The sequence below is a fragment of the Camelus bactrianus genome, chromosome 32, assembly GCF_048773025.1.
Source record: "Camelus bactrianus isolate YW-2024 breed Bactrian camel chromosome 32, ASM4877302v1, whole genome shotgun sequence".
NCBI classification, from domain to species: Eukaryota; Metazoa; Chordata; class Mammalia; order Artiodactyla; family Camelidae; genus Camelus; species Camelus bactrianus.
The window spans coordinates 618,409-640,398 of record NC_133570.1 but is presented as its reverse complement, the minus strand read 5'-3'; the positions used below and the strand labels follow the sequence as shown (position 1 = coordinate 640,398).

The following is a 21,990-nucleotide window of genomic DNA, read 5'->3' as shown; positions in this document are numbered from 1 at the left end:
GAATTTCATCAGATCACGTGTGTTATATACCTGGGGGACTGCCTCCTCGGGTACCATTTGAGGACACAGACACACACACATCACACTCACACACAGACACACCACACATCACACTCACACACAGACACAGACATACACACAGACACACACAGACACACCACACACACAGACACACACAGACACACCACACACACAGACACAACATATACACACACAGACACAGACACGCCACACACTCAGACACACACACAGACTTTTGTGGGGGGTAGGGAGGAGGATTTGGCAAAATACGTATCAAAAGCCAGATATGTGTTTCAGTGGACCCAGCAATTCCACATCTAGAAATTTATCCCGAGGAGATTCTGAATCACGAAGGAAGATTCAGGCATAAAAACATGGTCTCAGCGCTGCTTGGAGGCAGCCCCACCGCCTAGTAACTGACGCGGCAGGTGACAGAGGATGTGCAGGAATGTGCACTTTTAGGAGACGTCCACGTGCGTAAAACATGAACAACTATGTGTTGCGCACTGGGCACACCTGCACGCGGACAGAGAGCGTAGACACGCAGCTCGTCTCCGAGGGGACGTCCACCCCGGCAATGACACAGACAGAACTGTGGGCGACTTAGTTTTGTTCCAGTTAGCCGACCTCCAGGTTTTTCTAATTAAAGTCAGTTCTATAACGTATTCCAGAAGGCCCTGCTCAAACATCAATGAGTACTATCTCGTGTTTGTTACCTTTCATTAATCCTCAAACAGCCACAGGAGTGAAGCCCTACCGGCCCCTCGGGGACAGAAGTGGAAACTGAGGCTCAGAGAGAAGTGGCCCAGCTGGTGGACAGGCAGGGGCAGCCTCCCAGGGCGAGTCTCAGGGGGCCTTCCGAAGACCCTGTGTGTGCCCACGGCTTTTCCCCATGACATTCAAGTGGACCAAGAATCTCCCTTCCCTGCGTGGCATCTGCCTCCCCTGCCTGGGGGCCCGGTTCATCTGCTCAGGTTGGGTGGAGGCTGGCTGGGCAGGTGAGGGGCTCACCCTGTGGTGACAGCCTTGCCCCGGGAAGCTACTGGGGAGGGGCCATGCGTCCTCACTTTACCAGCAGACAGACCCACTTGTGACTAGAACAAGCCCTTCCTGAAAGCCGCTCTCTGCCCTCACCGAGAAAGGCTCAGGACCAGCCTGGGCGTCCATGGAGCAGCGTGGACACCCCCTCGCTCCCTCCACGAGTAACGACACCTCTTCCCTGCTCTGGCAGGACAGGAGCCTGTATGACTCTGTTTTTGGAGAACACGAGAAAACCAGCCACCCGGCCCGCAGACGGTCTAACGCCACTGCAGCCCCTCAGAGGGTCTGGAGTTGAAGACACAGTACCTGCCCTCAGTGCTGAGAGGTTTGCCTGTAACACCCCGGGCGGGGGAGCAGCGAGTCAAAGTTTTAAAATAGAGACGCAAACGATTTCCAATTTCTGCCCTGCTGATGGCTCTCCTAGCCGGGCACGCGTCGCTGGTTCTGTCTTGACCTTTATTAAACCTAATGGATGCGTCGGATTCATTCCCCCCTAATTGGCTGCAGGACTTTCCTCATTAGGGGACGAGCAGTTGGCACATCTACAATCATAGAAACGTAAATTGGCACCGAGACCACAGAATTACTCCTCTAATTGGATTAGGTCGATCAGAAGGGCTGTGTGGGCGCCGGTGTTAATGCTGGATGGACACGGCGGTGGTGGCGAGGCCCGTCTGTGTGCGAGTGGGGGTCCAGGAAGCCATGGGGCCGCTCGCTGCCTCTGCGAGGAGGACCACGCTCCTGCCTCAGGGCCTTTGTACTTGCTGTTCCCCTGCCAGGAACACGTCCCTGTAGCCACACGGCTGGCTTCGTCTCCTCATTCATGTCTGCTTATTTGTCAGCATCTCGGGGTTCCTGTACCTGATGGTCCCATTTAAAAGGACCACTTCCCCCATCCCAGACATCCCCTCCCCCTTCCTCACTGAGTCCCCTGCACCTGGGACGGGCTCGCACCCTTATTCAGCAACAAGACACTGTTCCACCAGGGAAGAGCTTGCTTCCCTTCGATGTGTCCCCCCGCTGCTCCAGTACTTAGGGCAATACAGAGGCTCTGTTTCCCAGACGATTCTTCTGCTCATTCCAGAAATAAATTGCACACCAGCTCATGCCGCCACACAGACGGAGGGGCAGCCCTGCTCCCGCGGAGTCACTCATGCTCCCACCCACGAGGGAGGGAGGAGACTGGAGTTTCTCCTCCTTTCCTGTTCCCCACGCTGCAAAATCCTGCAGGAGAATACTCCCTCGGTCCTCTGACGCTCCAGGTGACATCAGATATGGAGACGTGCCATCTCTCCGCCGCCCTCTCCCAGGCCACGGCAAGCCCCTGGGCTCCCAGCGCTCAAATTCCTCCTGCCTGTCATGGCCCTCAATCCCTAGCCGGTTCCACTGACTTGGCTGGCGAGCTGGCCCGTTTGCCCCTCTAGGCAGTTCCCTTCCTATCCTCGGGCTCCCAGCTGGGTTGGGTTTGGAAGGAGACAGGGACAGAGAGCCGTGGGGGTGCTTCTCCCCTGCCCCTCCCTGCGTGGGCACCTTACGCCTCCCGAGGTGCTCCATCCTCCCCACCCAGGCGCCCATCCACAGAGCCCCTCCCCCCCTCACCCAGTCCGAGGGTCGGGGGCAGCAGCGCAGCTCCCCCACCCACCGTCTGTTCTCTGGTGGCCCCTCCGCAGGACTCTGACCAGTCCCCAAGCTGACAGCCTCTAACTCCAGGAAGGATTCGAGTCCAACGGAGAGGTGGTGGAATAAATCAAATGTGGAGAATTGGTCCTTCACCTTAGGCTCAGAAATCACTTGCAAAGGTTTGGTCTTTAATGATGAAAACGGTTAAGAAAAGTTGGCATCTTGAAGAATCTGCCAGATTAACCTCCTGATTCCAGCCTCTTAATATGCATAACTGAGGGTCGAGTCTAAATGTGTGGCTCAAAACTGGACTGTGTCAGAGAATTTAAAACGTTTGCAAACAGTCCTGGAATGCTTCAGAGAATTTGAGATTTGGCGTAAGTTTAACATATGAGACACACTAGACTTTTTTAAGCACGTAGGGGAATTTCTGCTATGATATCAGGCATTCAAAGTGCTCCAAGAGAAAAAAAAGGAAACACGCCACATTTGTAAGTGCCATCTTAAAAAGGTCAAGGGAATTTAATTAAGTAAAGGCAGAAACAGAACTGATTGTTGTTTAATGGCATTTAATCTGTTCAATCTGAGTTAGTCAAACATTAATCAAAGAAAAGGAGAAGTTGAGTATTCTTAGTCTGTTAGATTTATAACCATAATATGATCTCTCGATATAACGTAAAAGCTTAAAGCAGACAGGTCTGAAGTGTGTAACTTCACTGAATTGTCAAAAGCTAGCCTTAAGTACTCTTTTCTGCGACTAAAGTCTCCATATAGAAGACAAACAAAAACATAAATGAAACCCCAGAAAGAAAACACAAAGAACCAAGGACCCCAAACCGATCGGAGCCCAGCCCCGCATCAGCACAGCTCGGCTGCAGGAGACCCCGTGGCCCGGCCCCTCGACATTTCCCCTCCGTCCACGGGTACCGCCGGACGGCTCGGTCGCACGGCAGACCCCGCGCAGAGCAAAAAGCACGCGAACCAAGGCTGGCTCGTGGTCCCCGGAGTGGCGGCCACCCGCATCCCTGGGGTGGGGCTCGGTGATCTGCGTTTAAGGAAACTCTAAGGGGTTCCGGTGCAGCTGGGATCTGGGAACCCGGGCCTGGGAACCTGCTGCACCCCCCACCCTGTGGGTTTCCCGGCCCCTCCCGCTCTACCTGCAGACCTGCTCTGTTCAGGTGGAGGGGCAGCACCCCAGGGCCCCAGACTCGGCATCACCGCTAACAATGATTCTTGGTCCAAATGATGCTCCAAAAATTGCCTCATAACGACATCCCTGTTACTACGTTTGCCCATAATAATATCCCTGTTAAGGGGTGAATTGTGTCCCCCAGGTGTGTGGGTAAGTTAGAGTCCTAACCCCCAGAACCTCAGAATGTGGCCTTATTCGGAGAGAGGGTCTTTTTTCACACTGAAGTACAGCCAGTTACAACGTGCCAACGTCTGGGGCACAGCTTCATGTCCCAGTCAGACATACATATGCACGTATTCATTTTCATAGTCCTTCTTGAAAGGTCCTTACAAGATATTGAATATAGTTCCCTGTGCTATGCAGAAGAAATCTGGTTTTTATCTGTTTTTACATATAGTGGTCATCATTTGCAAATCTCAAACTCCCAAATGTATCCCTGCCCACCTCCTTTCCCCCGGCAACCATGCGATTGGTTACTAAGTCAGCGAGTCTGCTTCTGTTTTGCAGATGAGTTCATTAGTGTCCTTTTTTCCCTTTCTTTCTTTCTTTCTTTTTTTTTTTTTTTCCAGATTCCACACACGAGTGCTGTCATAAGGCATTTGCCTTTCTCTTTCTGGCTTACGTCACTTGGAATGATGATGCCCGGGTCCACCCATGCTGCTGCAGTGGTGGGGATGGGGTCTTAAAGGAGGTAATCAGGTAAAAATGAGGTCAGTCAGGGGACAGGTGTCCTTATAAGAGGCAGACACGCACAGAGGGCAGAGGACGTGAAGACACAGGGAGGAGACGGCCGTGTGACGGCAGTGCTGCGTCCACGAGCCCAGATGACAGCTGATACCAGAAGCTGGAAGGGGCAGGAAGGAGCGTCCCCTGGAGCCCCCTGGAGGGAGCACAGCCCCGGCCACACCGTGGCTTCCCAACCGGCCTCGGTGCCAGGAGAGGCGTGTCTGCAGCTTTAAGCCTCCGGGATGAGGGTGTTCTGTTAAAAACAGCCCCCAAGACTAACAGATCCCGTCCCTCTGTTCACCGCAGCCAAGACACAAAAGCAACCTCAGTGTCCTACAGATGAAAGGATAAGGGAGATGTGGTGTATACGTATATATATGTATATGTATATATACGTATACACCATGGAATACTACTCAGCCAGAAAAAGAATGAAATCTTGTCATTGTCAATGACACGGATGGACCTCCAAACCATTATGCTGAGTGAAGTAAGTCACACAGAGAAAGACAAATGCTATATAATTTCACTTGTATGTGGAATCTATAAAAAACTCCCCAAACAAACAAAAAGCAAGCTCACAGGTTTGGAGGGTGAGGCATGGAGGGTGAGGGCTGGGAGTGGGGGAGATGGCTGAACCGGTTTTTTGGTAAGAAAACAAAAAACAAACTCAATTTTATTTCTCTTTGGAATAAAGGGGGGCATTGCACGATTTTTTTCTCTGTCATACACTCAGAAAGCTGACAAAACAGCTGAGCCACTTAGGGAGAGGAGAATGCAGCCCTTCTCACCGGCCCAGTGGTGGCCGTGGGCCTGTATGAGCCTCCATGGGACCCCAACAGCTGGGAGCTCTGGGCTGAGTGACGGGGACTTCCAGGCCACCCCCAACCTGCCCACCCACTTCTCTCCACCTCAGCCATGGCCTCTCCACCCTCCAGTTGCTCAGGCCAAGTGACGTCAAGGCACCTTTGACCCCCTTGCACCCCCACGTGATCCAGCAAACTCTGTGGCCGCCTCCTTCAGGATGCATCAGGTGTACGTAGGATCTGACCAGCTCCTGCCTGGTCCAATCCATCTATCTCCCTGGTGTATTCCAGAAGCCCTGGTCTTCCTTGCTCTGCCCTGGCCCACTTCTCCCTGGAATCACAGAGCTCGGAAGAATCCCTGAAAGAGACGAGGCAGCTCGAACATCTGCTCGAAGCCTGACTGCTCCCACCTCGCTCCCAGCAAAGCCAGACGCTCTCCTCCTACCCGGCTCCTGCCACACTGGCCTCCTTGCTTCCGGGGCCCAGCAGGCACCATCCTGCCTCAGGGCCTTTGCACCTGCCATTCCCTCTGCCTGGAACACTCTTCCCTCCCCCCCGCTCCCCCCATCATCCCACGAACAGCCCCCTTGAGGCCCCTTCTGGCGAGGCCTTCTCCGAACATCCTCTTTAAAACTGCACCCCGGCCCCTCCCACCAGGCACGTCTGGTGTCCTCTCTGCTTCACTCCTCCCTTTGGAATTTCTCACTAAGCGATGCCTTCTCTTCTCTATCACCTGCCGTGTGCGGGAGGACCAGCTTTGACAACTTCCAAACTGCCCCCTACAGCCCACACTTCACACACCCAGACAGGTGGCTTGAAAAATAAAGTAACACAAAATACAGCCTTTTGTTACCATATTCAACAGACGTAAGTTTGCCCAGTCCTGTTGCCACTGAAGTTTCCTACACTGACCTAAGTTTGGGGTTTGTGTCCCCCGACCAGGAACAAGCAGCTCACGGACCAGCCGAGCCCAGCCCCCGGCGGGTCTGCTCCGCATACTGTCCTCACGAAAGGCCCTGGTGCCGGTGCAGTGACACTCACCCTCATGCCCAGCTCAATGTTCTCCCCGCCGTACACCTCCATGCCCGGGTCCAGCAGGCCGATGTCCCCGAAGTACTCCCGGTCCACCACGAAGGAGCAGCCGATCATGGCCGGGGTCCTGGCAGGAAGCAGACAGCACATGAGCTGGACGTTGGTGCCTGACCCCGGACCCCTGCCTGCCACCCTCCTTCCACATCCCCACACGCCATCCCCATGCCCCTCGCCTCCACGAGATCACTGTGCCCAGGACACAGGCAGGACTGCCTTGGGCTTGTCTTTGCGTCCCTCAGAGCCTGCTGACACACCCAACGCAGACGGAGTCCAAATGCTCACTGAATAAACATCAGCGGTGACAAAAACCAGCATCAATTCAGGCAACTTAATGTAGGGGATTAAAATTTTTCCTAAACCTCTTTACTCAACGAATTATTTAGTCACCCTGAATGTCATTTCCCAAACTTGAGTCACTTGCCTACCTCCTTCATTATTTTGTTTTCTCTGTGTATCAGTAGTCGGGGCTGCAATGGACAGTTGCATAGGTTGTGCACTGCTCAACTCCATGGAGCCTCACTGATCTCAGACTCTGAATGATACACCTTGACGTTGGACAGTGCACAGCCTGCACAGCTGTATCCAGCAGACTGCCAACGGTACTATTAGTTCTGTAATAATTCTATTTGCATCCATGCCTTTAAAAAATGTCAGAAAATCTTGCATTGTCCAGAGCAAGTATATCTGTAAAACCATGTGTTGATGTGCTAGTTATATTTTTTTCTAATACGCATGAACAATCTATCCACGTGGGGCATCCCCTGGGAAGTGGTCTCCTGGAGCAGCAGTGGTAAAAGCGGGACATTGTGGGACAGAGCGGTGGAGAAAAGTGGACGGTATGACTGTCAATGGAACTGGTTAAGTTATAGTTCACCAACATACAACAGACATTTCTCTCATTTTCTTAACAACCACACAAAAATCTCAGGGTGATCTCTGATGAATTGAACTGCCAAATCCTTGCCAAGTCTATTATAGCTGGTAATGACTTTTTTATTAGTGCTCAGAGTGCCAAAATAAACTTATAAACTCATAAGGCGGTGGCAGCAGAATCAGCTGGCACCGAATTTATTTGCATGAGACATGAGGGGTTCTCAGGTTCAGCAGGGGGACTGGTTGTCGGGGAGTCCCTCCGTCTGGGCTGACCTCAGCGTGTGGCATCCTGGCATCGCAGCAAAGGGTCCTCACCTGGGCTCCGGCCTCGTAGGGCCACAGGCGGAGCTTGCGTCTGTGTGAGAAACGGCCGGTTCTCCAAAGTGGTTTTGCAGTGTATTCTCCCACCAGCCGTGCTGAGAGCTCCGACTGCTCCGCGCTCCCACCAGCCCCTGGTGCCGTTGGTCTGTTGGGCTGTTCTAGAAGGTGTGTGGTGCCCCCCTCCCCCGGTTTTGCATTTCCCTAGTGACTCCGTGGTGGGCGTCTTTCCGTGCGCCTGTTAGCATTCTGTCTACCTCCCTTTGTGAAGTATCTGTTCAAGGCCTTCGCCCATTTTTCATTTGGGTTTTTTGCATCAGGATTTTCAAATGCTTTCCAGGTAATGCTAATAAGGATCAAAGTTTGGGACAAAATGCAGCCTGGCCAGAGCACCCTGGTCCTGCGGCTCAGGGAGTCCAGGCTGCTCTGAGACTCAGTTTACCCCTGGATGGCTCTGCCAGGGGAGAGCAGATGCCCGGAAGCCCACTTAAGACCCTCCCGGGGGAAGACAGAGAACTTTCAAAGACACAACATTGGGGGGTCTCCGTCCTCTGTGGGCAAAGTGGCCTGTTTCAGCAGGGACACACCAGCAGGTACAGTGGAGGCAGGAGGGGGTCCCCGCCCGAGGCCCTAAAATCCCAAAACTTTCCGGGGAGACCTGGTAAAGACTCCAGGGGCATCAACAGAATCTGGAGATGCACTTTCACGCTGGGGAAAAGTACCTCCACCCCCTGGGCCCCCAGGAGAAAGTGGGGCACCCCACCCCACTAGGTTTTGAAGCATTGAATTCTCTGGGGTTCAGCAGACGAGGGAATTGGAGGAAGGGGAAACTTTGGAAGCTCAGTCAGTGAGGGAAACGTATGAAGCAAGCCAGGTGCAGGGAGAGTGAGTGCAAGCAGACGCAGAGAGGCAGGGACGCGATGGGGGGTGGTGGGGACCTCATGCCCAGTTTGGACGGGGACCACGTCCCAGCTCCAGCGACTGCTGCCTCGTGAGAATGAGGGCCTTCCCATTTTTTTCTAAAGATGGATGTGTGTATTTTTAACAACTGAAAATCTCTCTGTTTTCACATCTGGGAACTGATTCAAAATAAAAGAACTGCTTTGCAGGGGGACCTCTGGGGGTCTGCTGGGACGTCCTGGTCTCTGCAGCGCACGCGGTCCGGTGGCCTCCTGGTCTCTGCTCTGCTCCCAGCTCGTGCTCCTGAGTCTCGAGGTGCTGCCTCTGCGTCCGCCTGCCTGCCTGTCTCTCCCTCGCTCTGTCTGGGTCTCTGCCTCCCTCTCACTCCCTCTGTCCGTCTCTGCATCTCTGCTCCTCTCTGCTGACACCTTCCTCATTTCGTCCCTTGGTCTCACCGTCCCCCCGCCCCTGCCCCGACTCTCCGACTTCCTCTGTCCGTTCCTCCTTCTTGTTCTCTGTCACTTTCGCTTGGTGTCCGCCCGTTCTTCTCCCTCCATGTCGGTTTCCTTTTTCTCAGTCTCTCTCGCTGGCTCCTCTTCTTTGGATGTTGGCTTTTCCTGCCTGTCTGTCTGTCTGTCTCCCTCTTTCTTCCCCCGCCCCGACCTCGTCATCACTCAGGTCACACTGGAGCCAGCTGCCAAGTTTCCCGTCACATCAGCATGTCCTTCTGCACACCTGCGGCCGCCCCGCCCCACCCCCACCCACGCGGTCCTGGAGGAGGACAAGCCCTGAGGCCGGCTGACCTGATGGGCGCCGCCTCGTCGCCGCGGTCCAGCCAGTCCTGGGGCGGGATGATGTACATGCACCAGAGGCCCCAGTTGTAGCCGTGGGCGGCGCTGGCGTACTGCTGCACCTCGAACGTGTCGTACTTGATGTTGTCGATGGCCGGCAGGACGATGCGCCGGCGGTCCTCCCGGATCCGCGTGAGGGCGGGCTCGGCCCTGTGGGGAGGCACGCCCGTGAGAGAGGGAGGGCAGCGATGCTGGGACCCCCGCCCCATTCCCCGAGGAGGGGCCAGCTCTGCCAGAGGCAGTGAGCCCAGGGCCAGGCGGCCAGTGGGACCGCCGACTGTGGAGGGCCAGATCCAAGGGCTTCCTCTATGGAAGCCCCGGGGGTCGTCTGGGCTGCAGACCCGCTGGCCCGAGGTCTCACCCTTCCTGGGACAGCCCACGGCTAACGACTGATTGACACCAGAGACAGAAAGACCATTCTGGCCCAAACCATGACATCTCTGAAGGGCTGTCCTAGCTCCAGGGCTCCCTGTGGGTCGGCTGAGTCTGTCACTGGGCCTGCCTCACAGCTCAGCCTCTCCCTCCAGCGAATCCCCCTTCCTGCCCCTCCATCCCTGCACGGATGGAAGGCATATTCATTTATAAGCATTAATTGACGACCGATTATGTGCCACAGCCTGTTTTAACAAATTGGAATACATTCATGAACTAAAAACAGGAAAAAAAAATATCCATGTTTCAGGGAGGTTAGGATTCAGTGAAGGAACTGACTACCAAGTACTGTCGTGCAGTGCACAACCTACACAACAGTACGCGGTGGGGTAGGGGTGAGGGAGGGCAGACAATAAAGTATAAGTAAATGACGCAGTATATCAGGAGGTGATCGGTATTGTGGTGGAAAAAGAGAGCAAAGTAAGGGTGATTTGGAACTGCAGTTTTAAGTAGGGTGTTGCGTGTAAGTGGCACTGGGTGATGACCAGGCCAAGGTGTAGGATGAAGCAGGTGGTTGTCGGGGCGGGAGTCGGGGTGGGGCGTTCCACGCAGAGGGAGCAGCCAGCGCTGAGACCCTGGGATGAGCTGGTGTGCCTGGGGAGCCGGCCGTGCGGCTGGAGTGGAGAAACAGTGGCAGTGCAGACGATGAAGCCGGAGAGGAGGGAGCCCGGGGGACGTGGGCTCTCCCCTGTGAGCTGCCTGGGCAGCGGGGAGTCCCTGGGGCAAGCAGGTGCAGCTCCGCCCTGGAGACGACCTTGTCTACCAAGAGGATGAGATGCCACCCAAGGGCTTGTCACCAAGCAGGGGTTCAGGGTGGTCGAGAGCAGCCCGCCCACTCAGGGACCAGACAGCCGGACGCTGGAGGCAGGACAGAGGGCCGAGTGTGGGCTAGGGGTCCGGCTAGGGGTCCGGCTCGGGCAGGGAAGCTGGAGTGGGGGGCGAGGCCTCTGACTCTGCCTGGCGAGAGCTGCCATGTGGCTGGCCTTCCAAGCAAGAGCCTGGTATTTACCTGCCTCTCAGCTTCACAGGGAAGATTGATTAATTACTGTTAGCAAAGTGCTTCAGAGACAAAAAGCTCATCTGCTAATAAGGCAGGATTTTGTGGAGGCAGTTCGGGGAGGGGAGGGCTATTTGCAGATGGATAACTGGGTTTTCAGTTGTGAAAATTAAAGTTGCACCGGCTTGAAATTGCATTTTGATGTGACAGAACTGTGGCGCTCCTAAATGCCCTCGGAATGCTCCAGGGAGTCTAACATCTATTGGAGGGACAAAAAGGCCTCCAAGTACATTTGTGCAGTGCACAACCTACACAACCGTACACCATGACCCTGGTGAAGGGCAGACCACAGCGTGTAATTTATGATAGAAGGTGACACATGTCGTGGGAAAAGAAGAGTCGCTTCATGAGGATGGCAGAGGAGAGAGAAATGGGGGCCAGCAAGGGAAGTCAGAGCAGGAAGAAGTCGAGTCTCAATCAGACCTGGGCTGAGGCAGAACCAGAGAGAAAACAAACTCATGGTCCGGGGGCAGCTGAGATTCCCCAGTGCAAGTGGAGGAAGCGTGGAAGGAAAGGGCTCCCCTCACCTGCCTACGAGACACTGAAGCCCTGGCTGAACCAGCTGGTCAGTTAGAAAAGCTGAGAACTCTGAGAGGCCTGGAGTGCCAGAACCTTGGGGGACCCAGCTGGGACATCCAGCCATGCACTGTGGGGCTCGGCCAGCACATCCATCACGAAGCCCTCCTTACGGCACGCGCAACCCCAGCGTTTCAGTGAACATCTTAGTTTAGGCTTCATGATGTTTAGAGATGTGCGTTGGGAGATTTGAAATAAAAATGGTGAGTTTTAGCTTCTTTTGAACTGGGGCAAGCTGGTCACCTGGGCTGACTTTTCCCTGCAGCTCGGCTGGGAGGCGCTGCAGGCTGCTCCTAGGCCCGGGGCTAACACTCCCTGTTCACTGTGGACCCCTGCAGACCTGCCCACCCTGGGTTTAACTTAAGGATCTTGGATGAGGTCATCCTGGATGACCAAGGTGGACCCTAAATCCCCCGACAAGGGTCTTGATAAGAGAAAAGAGGAAAGACACAGACACACAGAAGCCGAAGCCATGTGAAGACGGAGGCAGAGACTGGAGGGAGGTGGCCACAAGCCAAGGGACTCCTGGAGCCCCCAGGAGCTGGGAGGGAGTTGGGTGGTGACCTCCCACAAGGACGTGCCCATCTGGAACCCGCAGGTGTGACCTTGTTTGGAAATAGAGTCCTGCAGACGTAGTCCAGGTAAAAAGCCCAAGATGAGTGCACCCTGGGTTGGGGTGGGCCCTGAGTCCAAGACTGGTGTCCTTGAGACAAGGACACCGAGGAGCAGCCACATGACGAGGGAGGCTGAGGTCGGAGGGACGTGGCCACAATCCCTCAGAGCTGGGGGGATGCCGGAAGGACCCTCCCCGAGTGCCTTCCGCCTGGGGGTGGGGCAGGGGGAAGGGGGTGCAGAGCACAGTCCTGCCTGCACCTCAGTGTTCATCTCTGGCCTCACAGCTGTGAGAGAATGTATTTCAGTTGTTTTGAGCCACCGGCTTCTGGTCAATTATTACGGTAGCTCCAGGACACGCCTGGGTAACTGGGTCGCCTCCCTCTACCCGCTCACATCCCAGCCCCTCCAACATAGCTCGTCCCTTGGGGTCCTGGTTCGCAGCCCCCATCAGGCACTTGTCTGACACCGTGCGCCGGGCATCACGCCTGTAATCCTGGTAACAACCCCACTTGCTAACATCCCTGCTCAGCCCACGAGGAATCCGAGGCGCACCCGGGCTCACCCACAAGCCCACATCCTCCCCGCACCCGCGTCACGTGGGAGGGCCTGATGGTCAAGCCGCGACCTTGGACACCTAGAGCTTTCCGGTGGGATCACCACCCTCCGCCCTCCCCGCCGTGCCCCACCCCGGCCCACCCCGCCACCCTTACCAGCCCGTGCTGAACTCCACGTGGGCGTCGAAGAAGCCGACAACAGGGGCCACGGCAACCTTCCAGCCCTGTAGCCGCGCCCGGATCAGGCCTTCCCGCCTGCTGTTGCGGACAATCTTCACGAGGCCTGGGTACCTCTTGCTGACGTACTGGTCCAGGTTGAGCTTGAGTTCCACTGTGGGGGACACAGAGATGTTTCAGGGTGTGACACCTTGGGGGGGCCCAATGCCACTGAGACCCAAGGTCGTTGAGTGCCCTGATCCACACTTCATAAACTTTTAAGAGGACCCTCTGTGGCTGGTCGTGGCTCGAGGTGCTGGGGGGACCTCAGCGAGACAAGACCGCATCTTCACGGAGCCCCATTCCAGCGGGAGAGGCAGTGAACAATCACGCCAGACTGATTCAGACAGAGGCTGAATGTGTTATGAAGACAGGCTGAATTATTCAGCTGTAAAATGGAACACAGTCCATGGACAGATGAAGGGATAAACAAAATGTGATCCATCCAGACGATGGAGTACAATTCAACCTTAAAAAGCAGGAGATTCTGACACCTGCTACAACATGGTGGGACCTTGAGAACGTTCTGCTCAGTGATAGAATCCAGTCCCCAGAGGACAAATCTTGTACGATTCCACTCACATGAGGTCCCCAGAGCAGACAAATCCACGGAGACAGAAAGCAGGAAGGTGGGGGCCAGGGCTGGGAGAGGGGGTGAGGAGTCAGTGTTTAATGGGGACAGAGTTTCATTTTGGGAAGATGAAAATGTTCTGGAGGTGGATGGCAGTGATGGTTGCACAACACTGCGAATGCACTTAAAGCCCCTGAACTGTATGCTTGTTTTTAATATGGTTAAATTTTACGTGATGAGAATTTCAACTCAATACATGATTTAAAAATGGATGAGGGCCCACAAGTCTGATTGAGGGAGCTCTCTGGCCAAGAATGCAAGCAACAAAGTAAGCAACAATGATACCAGGCTTCAGCCCACAGGAGAAAGAAAATGGGAGTGGGCGCTGGAGTGGGGCGGGAGCTTCCCTGAGTAGGCTGGGGGGGCGGGGGAGGGCAGTGCAGGGGGCAGGGGCGGGGCAGGGGCAGGGAGGTGGGATGGGGCGGGGCACAGGTGGGGTGGGGCGGGGCTGGGAGGTGGGGCAGGGGTGGGGTGAGGGCCGGGCAGGGACAGCCTGGCTGTGAAGGTGACACGTGGGCTGTGACCCCGTTAAGCAGCCGGCTGGAAGAGTGGAGAACAGTTACAGGCGTGGGAAAGGAGCACTGAGTCCCGAGGGGACACCCCGTTTCAGTTCTGAGGTGAGGTGTAGGGGATGGGCTCGGGACTGGGCAGGAGGGGCCCGTGGAGGATTTGAATCCGGTCCTGGCTCCCGAGCCTTGGGTGGGATGGCTACTTGCAGAAGACATCTGCCATCGGGAGGCCTGCTGTCTCCCCTTCAGTCACCAGGTCTAGTGGACACTGCTGGGAGGGCAGCCCGGCCCCACGGGTGGCTCCGGCTGCACCGGCCAGTTGTCCTGGGAGCAGCCTCCCTGGACGTACACTGTCCCGCCCTGTCCAGGGAACGTGGGCCCAGCAGGGAGGTGCCCTGCCAACCTATTCCTGCTCCTGTGACAGTGTCAGCTGGGGTCTCCCTGGCGTAGACCCAGACCAGACGTGGGGTTGGAACTCCTTCAGGCCCACAGCCAGGCCCCTCTGCCTTCTTGGAGGAGTTTGGGAGGCTCCGCCCCAGCTCTCCTCCACTCGCCTCCTCCTGAGGTGAGGAGGGTCGGTGCTGTGATGGGAGAGGTGGAAGGGGAGTTACTGAACAGGCACAGCCCAGCCCCCCGGGGCCTTGGTTTGAGGGGCCGCCCACAGTGGGGCTCAGGTTCCTCTCTCTCTGCTTCTGTAGAGGGACAGGCGAGACAGGACGGGGCGCCTCTGGACCTGTGTCAGGCCTGGAGACCTGTGTGCCTGGTAGGTGTGGGACAACGTGTCTGGGGTGGATGGAGGCTGACGTGGGGCCATGACAAGGTTCCGGCCGTGAGCGCCAGCCCATCGTCTCCACAGCAAGGACCCCGCTTGAGCAACAAGCAGCAAAGGTGTGATGAGTGTGTAGGAGAACTCAGCACGCTCGGGGCCCTTCTGGATGATGGCGGTAGGGGTTGAACAGCAGCCTCCCCAAAGCTCATGTCCACCTGGACCCTCAGAATGTGACCTTATTTGGAAAAAGGGTCGTTGCACATACAACTAGTTGAAGATCTTGAGATTAAATCCTCCTGGATTGGGGGAGACCCTAAATCCAAGGACAGCTGTCCTTATAAGAAAAGGAGAGACACAGATATCCTGGAAAGAGGCCTTATAAAGATGGGGGCAGAGATGGGAGGGATGCGGCCACAGGCCCAGGACGCTGAGGATGCCAGCAGCCAACAGAAGCTGGGAGAGGAAGGAAGGGTCCTTCCCTGGGGCCTCCCAGGAGAGCTTGGCCCTGCCCACATCCCGAATTCAGACTTCCGGCTCCAGAGCTCCAGCGGGCCCCCCTTACTGGGGCCCCAAGTTGGCTGGTCCCCTCACCGTTATCGCTATTGTCGTCCACCAGGATGACCTCCTTGAGGAGCTGGGAGGGCGTGTGGTTGACCACGCTGTGGACGGAGCGCAGGATGACCGAGAGGGCTTCGTTGACAAAGATGAACACCACGGAGATCTGGGGCAGGTCGTCCGAGTAGGTCATCTGTCTGCACCTGCAGGAGAGATGGTAGTGGGGACTGGGTCAGTGCTGGGACATGATGGGGTGCTGGGAGCCCGGGGCCCCCACAGGAGGCCACCTGGGACTAGATCTAAGTCCTGCCACCATTGAAAGAGCGACAGTGATGCCGCTGATGGGAAAGGACTGGACACAGTGAGAGAAACGGCAGGACGACAGTGGTCTCAGAGCCCTGGAGGCCCATGCTCTGGGCCTGAACCCTGCTGTCCCTTTGCTGAAAGGCAGGGAACTGGCACTTTAAGGCGTTAAAGTCCCGCTGGGATCACACCGAGCCTTCTTCCTTGATGCCTCTGGAAGGCGTGGGAGAGGTGACGGGCCTGGCGACCATCTCGCAGCATGGTCCAGAGGGTCCGGGAAGCCCGCGCCCAGAGCCCAGAGCACCCCTTGACGCCCAGCTCAGGCTGCATCCCGGCTGGTCGTGTAGCTGGCGGCTGCTGGACGGATGGGGCCACCGGGCGGGTCCTGCACTCGGCAGGCCCTGTCCCCCGAAGGAGATCCGAGTAGACAGGGGTGGGCTGCCCAGGAGGACTGCGTGCAAGTGTCAGATGAGGGCTGTTGGAACAGGAGAGACGCCTGCGAGGGACAGCCTAGGCGGGGCCTCTGCATAAGCTCAGCATTGGGAGTGAAACAGAAGGATGAAACGTCTTCCTCCGAAGGTCTTATCTTGGAGGTGGGGCTGTGGGAGGGGAGAGAAGGGGGCAGAGAAAGCAAAATAGTCCGTGTTGGGCACGGGATGACGCTGGTGTGTGGCTGTCAATGTAGTGACAGAATGGAATACATTCACAAGGGGGCAAAGCGAGCTGTCAAAACTAGATACATGAAAAAAGGAACAAAAAGTAGATAATGAAGATAAAGTAAGACAGAAGAAACCCAGTCAAGCATGTTGGCTGCTACAATAAATGTAAATAAACTAACTCTTCTTCTTCAAATGGCAGAGACTATTCAACGAGGTTAGACATACACACTAACACTCACTCACACGCAGCCCTGCCGTTTGTGGTTACCAGAGACACAGTTGAACAAAAGTGATTTTTTAAAAAAAAAAGATTCGCAATGCAGTGAAGTGGGAAAGGGTTGCCAGACAAACACCACCTCCCCCCAAACTAGAAATCAGCACAGATACCACACAGGACAGAGATCTCTTTGTGAAGGAGACAGAACAGTTATGAACTGTCACCACAAAGTGACCTGGCATCTGGGCGCAGAAGGAAGAACTACTAGAAAAGTGAGGAGAGTCTGATGAAATTACCCATGCGCACCCCCTTCAGACTGGGCAGACTGGAAAAGACAGGCCGCGAAGGAGTTACGTGATGAAATCCCTTAACGTCTTCAGGGAGAAAAAAACAAACTTTTTTCCTTTTGCTCGTAGGACATTTACAGAAAGTGGTCATGTATTTGCAAAATAGAAGACCTTAGATTTTTAATGAAGCAGGGATTTTACAGGCAGGGCTGGGTCTGTGGGCGTAGGACCTGGGCGGTCCCACGGAGCCCCCACTGGGAAGGACCCACTCCAGTCACAGCCTTCTCTCCAGGTGTCCCCTGGGTTTCCTATTCTCATAAGGTCATCGGTCATTGGACTAGGGGCCACCCTGTTCCAGCAGGACATCATCTTAAGTAATTACATCTTCAGCAACCCCGTTTCCAGGTCGGGTCCCACTCTGAGGCCCTGGAGGGTAGATGTGGACACATCTTTGTGGGGGACACACTTAGCCGATGCAATACGGGGCTGAGGGTAGACGCGGGTCAGAGCTGTTGAGAAAGATCGCTAAGTCATGATGACCAGTCATGACGCTAACCAGTGACTCCACTAACCAATCGTGAGAATAGCTAATCATGATGAGAGATAATAATGGTGGTGGCTGACGCTGATGACACCCAACAGCGACAATGACGGACGCTGATGGCTAATCAGTCATGGTGACAGCCAGTCACCATGGCAGCCAATCAGCTAATGGTCTCGAATATGCGGCGTGTGCTCAGGGTGTGTCAGCCCCCAGCTCCCCACAGCAACCCTAACGGGGACCGAATATCCTCGCTTTAAAGATGAGGGACCTCCTGAGGCCCAGGCGGGTAACGTCCCCTTCACAGTGCCCGTTGGGGTCGGGAATTGGTCCCCCACCATCAGCCTCTGGGAGGGAGCCTCCTGGGCAGTCCTGCACCCCCCGCCCCACTCAGAGCTGGGTTTAGAGAGCCAGCGGGCTCCCAGGACGCCAGGAGCCCTACGTCACTGTCGCATTGCTGTGGGCTGCGGGGGCTGTCGGGGAGATTTCATCGCTCAGATAAATGCTTTCTGACTAGAAGACTTCGCTCCGTTTTTCTGTAGAGGAAAAAAGCTGGAATGCATAATTTTCATGAACTCGAAAAATGTGTGAAACAGGAAAGAAGAAAAACAAACCCTGAGGAAGGAAATAGGTCTTGTGAGTGTCCGGGAGCAGCTGCAGAAGGGAAGGACTTTTAAAAGGTGTTCAGGAGGCCTGCGGTGGGGGGGCTGCACTGCCCGCCTGGCCCATCCCGGTCGCCTGGCCACAGCCCCTCCTGTGCCCTCTCTGCCCTCAGGCTTCCTCATGCGGCTTCTTTAGGGTCTCTCTCCCCACCCAATTGCAAGCCCTCAAGAGTAAGCTTCATCACTGCCGAACCCCAAGACCCCAGAGCTGTGCGTGCACAGTGGGGCCTCCACTGCCGAACCCCAAGACCCCAGAGCTGTGCGTGCACACAGTGGGGCCTCCACTGCCGAACCCCAAGACCCCAGAGCTGTGCGTGCACACAGTGGGGCCTCCACTGCCGAACCCCAAGACCCCAGAGCTGTGCGTGCACACAGTGGGGCCTCCACTGCTGAACCCCAAGACCCCAGAGCTGTGCGTGCACACAGTGGGGCTTATGAGCACTTGTTAACGAGGGGGTGAAAGAACAAGTGAACAGGCTTGACTCCTGACCATCATGGGCAACCCGCCACCTCTCCCCGTCCCCCTGCGTGGTGCCTCAGTGCAGCAGGAACCTCCACGCCGTGTCCAGGGTGTGGAGGAAGCTGGTGGACTCTGGGGGCCTGGGGGCCCTGACCCCTTTCCTCTCCCTCCATCAGGGGTTAGGAGCCCAGGGATCTCTGGGCTTGGCCACTGGGCCTCGAGGTTCTGTTCTAAGGAGTTTCAACCAGCAAGAGCCAGTTTCTGCCACCCGTGGAGAAGCCACCAGCACACAGCCGCCATTTTCTGGGGACACACTACGCGTGAGACATTGTTCCCAGGGCTGGAGGCCTGTGCTCCAGGGCAGGTGAGGTGTCTGCTCTCAAACTTCCACTTGTGGGGGGCCCGGGGAGCAGCAATTAGATTTCAGAAAGTGGGTGGGGCTGCGGGTGGCAGAACAGGGTGGTGGGGTAGACAGTGCCTGGGGCGGGGGCGCCTTAAGACCAGGCAGCGGGGGTGCCGTGAGGCCGTGATGAGGGTTCTGACCTGCACCATCTGTCAGGGCCCTGGAAACACCACCAGGACATTCGTGATCTCCCGTCCTGGGCCTGGGAGCCCAAGGTCCAGGTGTCGCAGGGCTGGTTTCTCCTGAGGCCTCCCTCCTTGGCCTGTAGTTGGCCGTCCCCTCCCTGCGTCCTCACACGGCCACCCCTCCGAGTGTCTCTTCTTACAAGGACACCAGTCCTGTGGGACCAGGGCCTACCCTATGACCGGTCCCATTTTGCCTCAGTCACCTCTTTAGGGGCCCCTCCTCCACGGACAGTCACATCCCGAGGTCCCGGAGTTAGGACTTCAACATGAGAATTCGAGGGGACAAAACTCAGCCCGGAACTAGACCCGAAGGTAAGGAGGACCAGCCACGTGGGCTCTTACTGCCTCCTGCTTGTCTGTACTTTATAAATCACACCCGTCGCAAACATCTGCCGCTTACAAACTGCTGTTCAAATGAGAAAAAGTGCAATAAAAAGTGTTGCTTAAATGTCTCATTTTTGTCCAATGTGAATTTGCATAAAAATCATCTGTTTTCCCTGTAGTATAAGCCCCTTCTCAGTTAAAAACATTGTTTGGGTTAAATATCGAGCAGCGAGAAGGGGCCGTTTATCACACACGGGTCGGAGTGGCGCTAGTGAGGCGGTGAGGCACCTGTGCCTGATTCCTCGCCGAACCACCCCGGAGCGGCCTCCTCCCCGCAAGCTTCCCTTCCCGGTCTCTGACCCCCGGCGCCCAGCCGGCCGGTCGTGCGCTTGGCACGCTTCCCCGTCCTGCTTTGCACAGAACACCAGGTCTGGTGGCCGCAGGGTGAGACTGTCTCCCTCCCCTGGCGGTGGCAGCGGCTGCCCGCTGTGGTGGGCAGCTCGGGTTTGCAGCCCCCTCCCGGCTGGTGGCGCCGTGGGAGCCGCGTTTCCGGTTTCTGTCTGCATCTGGACCGGCCTTGGTTTCAGGGCTCAGTGGCCTCCCTGCCCTACAGGGACCGTGTGCAGGCATTCCACCCACATCCCTGCGCCGGAGCCGGGGGCGGGGGCGGGGATGGGGACCGCTACGCTGCAGCCCTGGCGTAAGCCCGTCTAAGCGGAACCAGAGGGTTCTGCTCTGTAGTTAAAAGCCCCATTTCTGGCAGACAGATAATAAACCAAGTTTACAGCATTTGGAAAAAATCAGAGTTCAGCCAGAGTGCTGCTCTGAGAGCTTGGAAACGCAGTGACGCTCCCGGGGGTGGGGCAGACGCAGGGACAGAGGGGCTCGGTGTGGGGACGGCGGGAGGGACACCGACGCAGGGACAGGGGGACCCCAGCACCCCTCCCAGGGCCTCGAGAGGCAGAGGGACACCCAGGGCCCGTCCGCACGCTGAGACTCTCGGTTCATTTTAAAGCTGAAGGAAGAGTATCCTTTACTCATTTAAACTTGGTTAAGTTTTCAACATTCAGACCTGCAGCCAGGGAGTTCACGCTCCTCCGGACAGTTCGGTCAGGAGAGAACCCGACGCACCTCCCTGAGCCCGGCCCTGTCCAGCTGCTGCCCCGCTGCTACCCTTTAGCGATGAACCCCGCCCCTTCCGGCCCCTCCTGCTGTGGCAAAGCCATGGCCTTGACTTTTCAGCCCTCCCCCCGAAAAAGGACACCGTCTCTAGGATGTGCGCTAGGCCCCCTCTGATCTGACCTCCCTCAAGTTGTCATGCAGCCGGTGTGTCGCCAGACGTCAGCCCGCAGCAGTCCGAGACGGGTGGTGTCGAAAGCGTGCTTTCCAAAGGTTCTGCAAAGATGCTCGCGTCCCCCCGGGACTTTGCCACCCCACCTGTGAACGGCAGTGTTGCCTCTCGCCAACAGAATACAGTGGAAGGGACGCCATGTGGCCTCTGAGCTGAGTCAGGAAGAGCCGTGAGGCTCCGTGCACTGGGACTTTGTTTGGGCACCTTACAGGCAATCAGACTCGGAGGCCCAGGCCACACGGAGGGGCCCCCAGCGGGTGCTCTGGTGGACAGTCCATCTGCTGCTGGGCGTGTGCAGGACGACTCCCCAGATGATTCCAGCCCCCGCTTTGAGCCCCCACCGTCGCACCCGCCCAGCCGAGGTCCGGAAGGCGCTGCTCGGAGAGGCCGGTTCCCCTGCCCCTTGTCTGAACTCCTGTCTTGAGCCTGTTGAGATGTGGTTTAAACGCAGCCATTGTAACCGGGAAGGGCGCATTTCCCAAAGTCTGTGACTCTGCCTTTTCTTGGACACACACTGTCCTGCACAGTGCTGGGCGCACCATGGGTGCTTCCCTCAGGGCGGCTGGCTTCACGCCCGCCCAGTCAGCTCCCGGCCGGAGGAGGGGCTGGGCTCCGGCTCAGCCTCCACGTTCCCCACCTGGAGCCCAAGAAGCAGGGCATCCTCAACCACAGAGCCGCTTCGCGGAGGATTTATAAACCCACAGAGGAGCAGGAGCTGTTACAAGGCTCTCAAAAGCCACTTCCGAGGTCTTGGCTGGAACGCAACGCAGGCAGCGTCCCCACCGGCCTCACAGGACGCGGGGCCTTGGCAGCAGCACTAATGGAAATTTATGGGGACGCCCTTTGTGCCTCCGGAGAAATAAACGCAGGATGAAGAGAGGATGAAGTGGCAGCGGCCGTCCCAGGGGGGCAGCAAGCGTCTCCTCGTGGCAGCAGGACACACATCCATCTCCTGCCGGAGGAGACAGATCTGGGCTTTAGCGCAGGCCCAGGAAGCTGCGCCGTTGGAAACTGAGACGAATGTTTCTGGGAACAGCTGCCAGGAGGCTTCTTGGAAGTGCGTCAGCCGGGGAGCGTTCCTGCCTCTGACGTCTTCGTGGATGCCTTCCTGGTAGCGGTGTCTGCCTGCTGGTGCGACACGCTCCTGTCCTCTCAGGAACGTCGAGAGAGCCTGGAGTCGTAAATGAGCGAGGGCCACACCGACGCCAGCTTCCCTGCCAGCCAGGGCGACGGGGGAGCCCGAG

At 56.5% G+C, this 21,990-nt stretch overlaps 1 protein-coding gene across 1 annotated transcript in view; it reads right to left on the bottom strand.

Annotated features, from left to right (window-relative positions):
- The window catches only part of GALNT9 (polypeptide N-acetylgalactosaminyltransferase 9), a 74,696-nt gene that overhangs the window by 15,561 nt on the left and 37,145 nt on the right, over window positions 1-21,990 (bottom strand). Inside the window, exons 3-6 of the mRNA XM_074356095.1 lie at window positions 15,391-15,557; window positions 12,831-13,005; window positions 9,393-9,590; window positions 6,448-6,565 (exon numbers count right to left, since the gene is read on the bottom strand). Coding sequence (XP_074212196.1) covers window positions 6,448-6,565; window positions 9,393-9,590; window positions 12,831-13,005; window positions 15,391-15,557 — 658 coding nt within the window. The remainder of the gene's footprint in view (window positions 1-6,447; window positions 6,566-9,392; window positions 9,591-12,830; window positions 13,006-15,390; window positions 15,558-21,990) is intronic.